This window comes from Triticum aestivum, chromosome 5B (genome assembly GCF_018294505.1).
Source record: "Triticum aestivum cultivar Chinese Spring chromosome 5B, IWGSC CS RefSeq v2.1, whole genome shotgun sequence".
NCBI lineage: Eukaryota > Viridiplantae > Streptophyta > Magnoliopsida > Poales > Poaceae > Triticum > Triticum aestivum.
In genome coordinates, this window is record NC_057807.1 from 663,953,418 (window position 1) to 663,963,078 (window position 9,661).

At 46.1% G+C, this 9,661-nt stretch overlaps 1 protein-coding gene across 8 annotated transcripts; it reads right to left on the reverse strand.

The window, feature by feature from the left end:
• Positions 1 to 935: 935 nt before the first annotated feature.
• Positions 936 to 6,708, reverse strand: LOC123114020 (putative B3 domain-containing protein Os04g0346900). 8 transcript variants are annotated; one of them, XM_044535365.1, is made up of 10 exons: positions 6,522 to 6,708; positions 3,289 to 3,397; positions 2,919 to 3,198; positions 2,757 to 2,842; positions 2,354 to 2,648; positions 2,211 to 2,279; positions 2,063 to 2,131; positions 1,915 to 1,983; positions 1,642 to 1,832; positions 936 to 1,455 (listed from the first exon to the last, which is right to left on the reverse strand). In XM_044535365.1, exons 2-10 carry the CDS (start codon positions 3,361 to 3,363, stop codon positions 1,216 to 1,218), a joined length of 1,374 nt encoding a protein of 457 aa, XP_044391300.1. In that variant the 5' UTR covers positions 3,364 to 3,397; positions 6,522 to 6,708; the 3' UTR covers positions 936 to 1,215. The 8 variants fall into 8 exon arrangements, with proteins under 8 accessions (XP_044391300.1, XP_044391299.1, XP_044391304.1 ...); XM_044535364.1 differs by lacking the exon at positions 6,522 to 6,708 and adding an exon at positions 4,132 to 4,356; XM_044535369.1 differs by lacking the exon at positions 6,522 to 6,708 and adding an exon at positions 4,132 to 4,326 and having other exon boundaries at positions 2,063 to 2,122; positions 2,211 to 2,270.
• Positions 6,709 to 9,661: the final 2,953 nt, after the last annotated feature.

A 9,661-nucleotide genomic window follows, 5' to 3' on the forward strand; every position in this document is an offset into this window, starting at 1 on the left:
TTGGCTCAGAACACACCAGGCAATGTGTGGCTGGAGCAAGATCAAGCCAAAGAAATCCCACGGTGGTCTCTGGCTAGATATTCAACTCCTTGTCTGCTTTAAAGATTCTTAGGCATGTGGCAATGTGACTCGACTCCTTGCGATGAATTTAGTTTAATGTGTTCTTGTTAAATTTTGTTGGTTCGACTCAGAAATTCCTGTTGCTGCTTGAATTATGCACCTGGAATCTCCATAACAATTCTGCTTTCTGTATCATCCGATGTACCTGGGGACTGGTGGACTCGTGGTGCTCCTCGGCAGCTATGTCAAAGCTATATACCTGGGGAGGCAAAATGTGGCGGCAAAATTCAAAGCGAACGCTTTGTATGGTTTATTTTCAACAAAGGACTTTTGGCTCAATATTATGCGAGTAACACAATAATTTGCTGCAAATTTGTCCTTTTTTTTCTGAACGACCAGTCTAAAAAAACTTGTGTGCCACTCGAACAAATTTAGACATATTGGGAACAAAATAAACGTTACTCTGAAAATAAATTAAATAAATTTGTGCTGCATTCAAGCGAATTTCAGTTTGCAATGGGAACAATATTCCATTGTATCGTGTATAATCTTGAAAGCGGAAGAGTGAGAAATAAATGTGGCAATTCTGGAGTAATTCTTAGGAGCAGTTGAAAGATACTCCTGTACAAAACTAGTACTCCCTCCGTTCACTTTTGGAAGTCGTTTCAGACAACTTTGCACGCTGTCTGAAATGTCTTAAACACCTTATAAAAGTGATAAGTGAACAGAGGGAGTATGAGTTATAACTTTTATGCAGAAAACTACCGGTAATGGCAGCACTTTAACTATTTTCTCTGGCGACGAGGTTAACCCTCATTTTTGTATACTTGGACAAAGACAAAGGAGACTTTTGTCAATGAGTAATAGACTAATAGTAGCACAGAGAGAACAATAAATATAGTGCACTGCTGCATTACAGCGATAAAACCAACACCTAGCAGGTTAAATATCATGCCTTGACAAGAGCCAGCCACCTAATCACAAGTCATGAACGAAAACACCTAGCACTAGCAGGTTACGAACCAAGTAAATATCATGGAACACAAACTCCTAGCAGGTTGATTATCATGTCACCACAATATTCATCATGATACTACTTAGGTTCGCAAAACCAGCAGGTCCGCCATCAGCCAAGATCATCTATGAACCGTATTTCTAGCAGCGGTCGATGACAACATGCCACAGCGTGCTCTTGATGACTTTGAAGGTGCAGACGTCTCCTGCCTTGAGCTCGTTCTCCTTACAGAAGGCCTTCCAGCCTCTCGTAAGACAATTATAAGACCTGTTGGTGCCTGGATGGTAGTTGACACCTTCCACCTCCCAAGACTTGTTCCTCTCCACGGACTTGAGCGTGATCTTGCAACGCTCCAGGAATCCGAAGCGTGCTGGAAAATGCTGCAAGCCATTGCGATCGCACGGGTTATTTGTATCACAGTTCGTGGGTGTATGATGACAAATATTATACACCTAGTTGATAATAAACTGGCATGTCAAGTAGTTTGATTGGTTGGTTGGTTCCCTTATTTCCAAAAGGTGCACTCTTATTTCTTACTCTCTTTTTCAAATAATGATTGTACTTACAAGATATCTTTTAAGCGCGAGTCCGTTGATCTCCTTCCTTAACCAAGCCTGTGATCCCGTCGACCCAAGCTCACAGAGAGCCTTCTTTCGGTGTTGTGAAGTTGTGGGTCCGTCTAGCATGCTTTTGACTTCGCTTTGTTTCCTTTTCCGGCTGCAAACATGTTCTTCCTCTTGGCTTTGTGCTCCAGGTGCTAAGAGGACAATGGTAGTAATCAATTTAATCTATTACCAAGATATATAGTTTTTCAGAAAAAGTTGAGGCTTGTTTCATACTTTTGCCATTGCTTTGTTTCCTTTTCTGAGTGGACACAGGTTCTTCTTCTTGGCTTTGTGCTCCAGGTGCTAAGAGGACAATGGTAGTAATCAATTTAATATATTACCAAGATATAGTTTTTCAGAAAAGATGAGGCTTGTTTCATACTTTTGCCATTGCTTTGTTTCCTTGTCCGAGTGGAAACATGTTCTTCCTCTTGGCTTTGTGCTCCAGGTGCTAAGAAGACAATGTTAGTAATCAATTTAATATATTACCAAGATATAGTTTTTCAAAAAAGTTGAAGCTTGTTTCATACTTATGCCACTGCTTTGTGTCCTTCTCCGAGTGGAAACATGTTCTTCCTCTTGGCATTGTGCTGCAGGTGCTAAGAGGACAATGGTAGTGATCAATTAAATCTATTACCAAGATATAACTTTTCAGAAAAATTTGTTTACTCACATTGCTCGCTTTGCTGAGACGAGCTTATTTTTTCCTCGGTGTGCTCATTATTCCCATTTGGGAAGGTCTCGAATGAGAAGTTCATGCACCCCTGATACTTGATCAGCAGGACATCGGTTTCAGCAATTTCAAAGTAGGCCAGAAACTTTGGCCATTCGGAACCAGTGAAGAAGACATTCGGGCCATCCTTCTTGAGCTCGATATGCCAGGATGTTAAAAAAGTGGCTATCGGTCTCGGTCTGTTCAGGTCTTCTTCCGAGATGTATCCTCGTTGCAGAAACTCGGGAGGAATAGGCTGCGAGGACAGGTGAAACAGCATAATGGAGTGAACATAGTCAGCAGCTTAATGATGGTGCACTTAAGGACTTGGTTCTGAACATTTAAACAAGAAAAGTAAGCAAACCATCTTTTCCATGAAACTTCTCTGAAGTGGCACGATGAACTGTGGCTTACGAGCAAAGGCGTTCTCAATCTCGGCTGGGCTCAAAACTAAACATGAACAAGAGTGAATTAGCTATGAATTTTTAGGCCGAAAGTACGAGTAACTGTGAAAGTCCAAACACACCAGTGATTGTTAGGCCGAACTCTTTAATGACAAAGCTGGAGTTGAACGCCTTTAGAGTGAGCACGCCGCACCCTTCATGCCGGATCACCAAGTACCAGCCAACGCCAATACCGTGCGCGGCAACAAACTGTGGCCACCCATCACCCAGGAATGCCCCTTTGGCGTCTCGGTCGACCTTGACAGGCCAGACATTCTTGCCGAACGGGCTGAGAACGAGGGCCGTCCGCCCATCACCATGATCTTCGGTACCAAAGCACCCAGCGAGCTCATCGTTGATGTGCTGCATAACCAAAGTGGGGGTCGTCACGGAAGTATATATCAGAATTTAAGATGGACAACACAACAGCAGTAACAGTGGTGTCGTTCTTACAAGATAGTTGGAATCAGACAATTTCACACACTGCTGGACCTTGATTGTCTTAGCACAGTTACTTGACAATCCCATTGCTTTAACAGATCCAAGAAAGAAGTTCCACCACCTGCAAGCAGTGAATAACATGTAAATGTGCATGAGAATGACAGAGAAATGCATCAATCAACTTGGGGACCCAAGCATCAAGTGTAAAAGAATGTTAAACAGCATATGCAAAACTGTTTAATCTTAGGGATGCCTTTGAGTATGTACCCCTAGGAGTACTAACCCATTTTTTCTTTCTTTCTTATATATGCCCTGTGAAGAGTTCTATTTTGTGATTGATGCCTGGCTGTGCCCTGGGTTTCCTCTTCACGCTGCCGGACACCTAAATCTTAGTGATTTTTTTCTTTCTTATAAAATTTTTTTGTGATGGCAATGCTAAATTTTAGCATCGTGTAGTTTATTTGCACTGGACCTTAGGGATGCTTTAAAAAAATGTGACAGCATCACAGCAATGCTAGATTTTAGCCCATTGGAACCGGCCCATTTATTGTAGGGGTTGGACCTGGCCATCGTTCGTGCACGGAGTAGAGGGCGGCGCCGCCGCCGCCTCTTCCTCCTCACAAGTAGCCCGTCCCTCCCCCGCCTCACACCCTAGTCCCCATCAAGAACCGGCCGGACGCGACGCCCAGGCCGCCGAGGTCGCCGCTACCGCAGATCCATTCCCCGTTCACCCTCCCACTGCTCAACACCCTCGATTTGAGTGAGGGAAACTAATTGCATCTAACAAGCCAAGGGTTTCAATCAAGAATTTAGGAGGAGAGGAGAGGGGGGAAAGGAGGGAGGAGATGGAGTTACCTCCTGCCCTTCCGGCCTTGCTCCTTCCTTGCGCTGGCCGTCGGCCGTCGGCCGCCGCGCAAGCTGCGCGCGTGCCTACGCTAAGGGAGGGGAGACGAACTGGAGGAACGGGGCGAGGGAGGGGAGGCCAGCGGCGGACGAGCTAGTCGATGACTCGATGATACTCCTTTACTGCACTGCATTCACTCGAGTGGAGAGCTAGCTTCCTTTCTTGGCTTGTCAGCGTGTCATATTTTTTTTTAGACATGTCATCGTGTCATATGGATTTATTTGCCCTGCCCAAACCTGGCCAAACGGGCCGGCCCGACCCATCGTAATCGTGCCTGGCCCGGCACGGCCCATCAGGACACGATTACTATACGGGCCGTGCCGTGCCGGACCGCGTGCTGCACCTCCCTGCCCAGGCACGACCCAATTAGTAAACGGGCCGGCACGTTGGCCCGTTTAGCACGCGGTTCAGACCTATTGGGCTATATTTTAGGCATACATATATAAAAAATGAAAATTATATAATAAATAAACTGGTCGTGTCGTGCCGGCCCCGCGTGCCCAGGCTTCAGGCCCAGGCACGGCCCAAGGCGTGTCGCGTGCCGGGCACTGCCCATTTAGCCTGTGTCGTGCCTGGCCCATGACGGGTCATGCCGGCGTGCTCGCGGGCTGGCACGTTTAGCCTGACACGTTTGGCCAACCCTGCCTCCAAGTTCATGTTTTTTTCTTTGCCAGAAAATTGGTTAGCTCAAGTCATGCTCTTACCTGATACTACTACTCTTGTAGAGAAAGTTTATTTGTAAGAAAGTTTATTCGTTGCAGATGAACGGATGAACAATACTTCGTCTGATCAGTTAGTTTATATTTACCCACTACATTCTTTACTATTGACTATTATCTATTGACTCCTGAATTTGTTAGCTCCGGCTCCTCAAAAGTGACCCTCGTATATGTCTATAGACTGTCTCGCGTTTCTGCGTCAGGGTCTAGTCAACCCTCATTTCCACTGCAACCACAAACCTCAAATCTCATATATTTTTTATGCTACATCATGTAGCATAAAATGAGCTAGTGTATAGTGTCAAAAACGTTGTTATATTATTGGATAGAGGGAGTATTAAGTAGCCACGACTTTTCTAGTTCTCCAGACGTTCACAACCTCACTGTCGCAGCGCCGGACAGTATCTGTGAGGAAGCAATCCATAGCATTCACACTTATCTAGACAATTTTAGAGTGTTTGTTAGAGTTGTCTATGATTAATAATGTCTCAAGTAGTCATTAACCACATACACGACTATTTCAATAGGTTTCAACCCTGCGGGGTGTACTTTTACACACATGCTCCATCAATTACCACCTTGGGATGGAGTCCTTCCAGAGAATACCGGTGAGGATGTTACCATGACCGTAGGCTACGGAAGTCGCCTATCTGAGTGGGAACCCGCGATTGGAAGTTTGACCGAAGTTTTCAACACGGTCTCAAACGTTGTTTGTGTGGCCCAAGCCTGTCACGATTGGGCCGTTCATCCACTTTGTAGGTCGTACCACGTCCTACAAACTCTTCAAACTACTACAACTCATAGACTGAGATGAAGAAAATTAATAAGTTGAGAGGGTCGATAGCTGCAATCCGTAGTTCCGGCTCCTCGTCGTATTCCATGTCTGAAGACTTCCTCCAGCTCGCGCTGCGGAGGATTACTGTGACCTCGAGCTCCGGCCGAATGGACTCAAGGATGGCCTACTGCTTTGCCGCCTCCTTCGCTTGGGCCAACACGTCATCCATGACGAATCTGGTTGAAGGAAGCACCGGATTCGCCTCCCTACCCACCTCCTCCATTTCATCTGTTTCCGCGTCCCGTGCCTACTGCTCCGCCTCCTCCTACTCTAGTCTATTTTGTGATTGATGCCTGGCTGTGTCCTGGGTTTCCTCTTCGCGCTGCCGGATGCTTTAGTCTTCGGGATTTTTTCTTTCTTAAAAAAATGTGATGGCAATGCTAAATTTTAGCATCGTGTAGTTTTTTTTTAGACATTCGTGTAGTTTATTTGCACTGGACCTTAGGGATGCTTTAAAAAAATGTGACAGCATCACAGCAATGCTAGATTTTAGCCCATTGGAACCGGCCCATTTATTGTAGGGGTTGGACCTGGCACGTGCACGGAGTAGAGGGCGGCGCCGCCGCCGCCGCGCCGCCTCTTCCTCCTCGAAAGTAGCCCGTCCCTCCCCCGCCTCACACCCTCGTCCCCATCAAGAACCGGCCGGACGCGACGCCCAGGCCGACGAGGTCGCCGCTACCGCAGATCCATTCCCCGTTCACTCTCCCACTGCTCGACACCCCAAGGGTTTCAATCAAGAATTTAGGAGGAGATGAGAGGGGGGAAAGGAGGGAGGAGATGGGGTTACCTCCTGCCCTTCCGGCCTTGCTCCTTCCTTGCGCTGGCCGTCGGCCGTCGGCCGCCGCGCCAAGCTGCGCGCGTGCCTGCGCTAAGGGAGGGGAGGGGGAAGGGGAGACGAACTGGAGGAACGGGGCGAGGGAGGGGAGGCCAGCGGGGGACGAACTAGTCGATGATACTCCTTTACTGCACTGCATTCACTGGAGTGGAGAGCTAGCTTCCTTTCTTGCTTGTCAGCGTGTCATATGGATTTATTTGCCCTGCCTCCGAGTTCATTGGTGTGTTTGGTTTGTGACCAATGTTGCCCCACCAAAGCATTGGCTAGGTACAATTTTGATTAAGATTTTGGTTGCCCATAATTTGGCCAACATTGGCAATAAAAATGAACTAGAGTTGGCTAGAGTTTATTGGTATGCCAAAAATTGGCAACCATTCAAACAAAGACCAATCCTTGGGTCATCACCAAAAAATTTGTAGGGTGCACTTTGGCCACAATCCAAACACACTCCATGTCTTTTTTCTTTGGCAGAAAATTGGTTAGTTCAAGTCATGCTCTTGCCCGATACTACTCCCTCTGTTTTCAAATATTTGTCTTTCCAGAGATTTCAACACATGACTACATGCGAAACAAAATGAGTAAATCTACATTTTAAAATATGTCTACATACATCCATATATTGTAGTCCATTTAAAATGTTTAGAAAGACAAATATTTAGGAACGGAGGGAGCACTACTCTTATAGAGAAAGTTTATTTGTCAAGAAAGTTTATTTGTTGCAGATGAATGGGTGAACAATACTTCGTCTAATCAGTTAGTTTACATTTACCCACTACATTCTTTACTATTGACTATTGACTCCTGAATTTGTTAGCTCCGGCTCCTCAAAAGTGACCCTCGTATATGTCTACGGACCATATCGCGTTTCCGCAACAGGGTCTGGTCAACCCTCGTTTCCACTGCAACCACAAACCTCAAATCTCATATATTTTTTATGCTAATGTAGCATAAAATGAGCTACTATAGTGTCAAAAACGCTCTTATATTATGGGACAGAGGGAGTATTAAGTAGCTACAACTTTTCTAGTTCTCCGGACGTTCACAACCTCACTGCCGGCAGTGCCGGGCGGTATCTGTGAGGAAGCAATCCATAGCATTCACATTTATCTAGACAATTTTAGAGTGTTTGTTAAAGTTGTTTATGATTAATCATGTCTCAAGTAGTCATTAACCACAGACATGACTATTTCAATACTCCCTCTCTCTCAGTTTACAGGGCGTGCGCGTACTCTTAGATCATCAATTTCACTGACCTAATACAAGTCATATATTGCAAAAAGTATAACAATATAAATTTCAGATGTTCTATTTTCAAAAGGTATAATTTTTGTGTTATATAGTTTATATTAGGGTGATAAAATTGGCAACCTAGGTAATCGTGCAGGACTTGTAAACTGAAACGGAGGGAGTAGGTTTCAACCCTGCAGGGGTGTACTTTTACATACATGCTTCATCAATTACGACCTTGGGGTGGAGTCCTTTAAGATGATGCCCATGAGAATGTTACCATGACCGTAGGCCGGGGAAGTCGCCTATCTAAGTGGAACACGCGATTGGAAGTTCGGACGAAGTTTTCAACACGGTCTCAAACATTGTGTGCGAGGCCCAAGCCTGTCTCGATTGGGCCATTCATCCACTTCGTAGATCGTGCCACGTTCTACAAACACTTCAAACTACTACGACTCCTAGACTGATATCAAGGAAATTAATAAGTCGAGAGGGTCGTTAGCCGACGCGAAGACTTCCTCCAACTCGCGCCACGGAGGATTACCGTGACCTCGAGCTCTGGCCGGATGGACTCAAGGATGGCCTACTGCTCTGCTGCCTCCTTCGCTTGGGCCAACACGTCATCCATGACGAATTTGGACGAAGGAAGCGCCGGATTCGCCTCGCTGCCCACCTCCTCCTCTTCATCCGTTTTCGTGTCCCGTGCCTGCTGCTCCGCCTCCTCCTACTCTAGCGACGCCTTCTTTGCCTCGTCCTACTTCCGAGAGTCCGGATGTAAGTCGGTGACGATGCAAGCAGCGTGCCATGCCTCGATCTCCGCCTCCTCCTAAAGTGAGCATCTTGTACGTGGTGATCCGTTGGAGGACCATGGCTATCGGCGGGTGGCAAGCTTGGAGCGGATTGGAGTGGATGACAAGCTCGGAGTTCGGAGTGGTGTGCGAATGAGAGGGAGGGGATGGAAATGGGAGTGTCTAGGATTGAGACTTGTCGTCCGGCTTAAATAGCCAGATATAGCCCCTCGGGAGGCGCGCCGGAGCGACGACATGAATGCATCCTCACCAGGCCGATAGGTTTTGACGTGTGTCCAATTGGGTCATCCATGTCAGTCTGAAGTGGAAGATGCAATTGCTCTTCCTCATATCCACCCCAGATTTGAGATGGGTATGAGGAGTGTCGTCAGTCCGGATGTATAAGGCCCATTTGAGGAATCTGGTTGGGTCGTGATTTTGTGACCAGTCACTGATTGGGTCGTCCGCCTGGACCTATAGGTTGCATTTGAGGAGACCGGTTGTATATGCTTTATGGGGGCATTTGGCAGTTTGCACTATTCTTGTGTTATTTGCACTTGTGGCTGAGGTGGCCCTAGTTGAGTGAATATAGGCCAAAAGCTATGTTTTGTATATAGTTTGGTAGCCTGCATTGCAACACTGAGTAGTTTCATGCCTGATATGTGCGGCAATTATGTGTTATGATTGTCAACATGCAAACACATGGCGTTTGGTTGTGCACGGCTTATGTTGTGGTCATCCTTTCTCACTAATAGTGACCTTACCACATATTACACTACATATGCATGACGAAATAAACATCAATAAATTACAGTACAAATAACAACCATACGGCTCAATAAGACAAACTTCATCGACGTAGAATAGGGTGAAGTCCATCCTCCGTTACGTCTTCTTCTTCAAATCCTTGTGTTACCTTTGTTTGCCTGCATTGCCTAAGCCCACTCCAACCTTTTACTTTTCTAAGCTTTATTGTCATATGCCTCCACACAATGGCCGGGGTTATCAGTATCATTTGTTGTCACATCTTTCTCCTGCGTTACAAGCTCATCAGAACCCCATTTTAGGATCTAGTTA

Coding starts and splice junctions, on each gene's coding strand:
- LOC123114020 (XM_044535365.1), bottom strand. CDS start 3,363: ATGGGATTGTCAAGTAACTGTGCTAAGACAATCAAGGTCCAGCAGTGT. Junction 1,984..2,062: donor GAAACAAAGCAATGGCAAAA/GTATGAAACAAG, acceptor TTGTCCTCTTAG/CACCTGGAGCACAAAGCCAA. Junction 1,456..1,641: donor TCGCGCTTAAAAGATATCTT/GTAAGTACAATC, acceptor AATGGCTTGCAG/CATTTTCCAGCACGCTTCGG.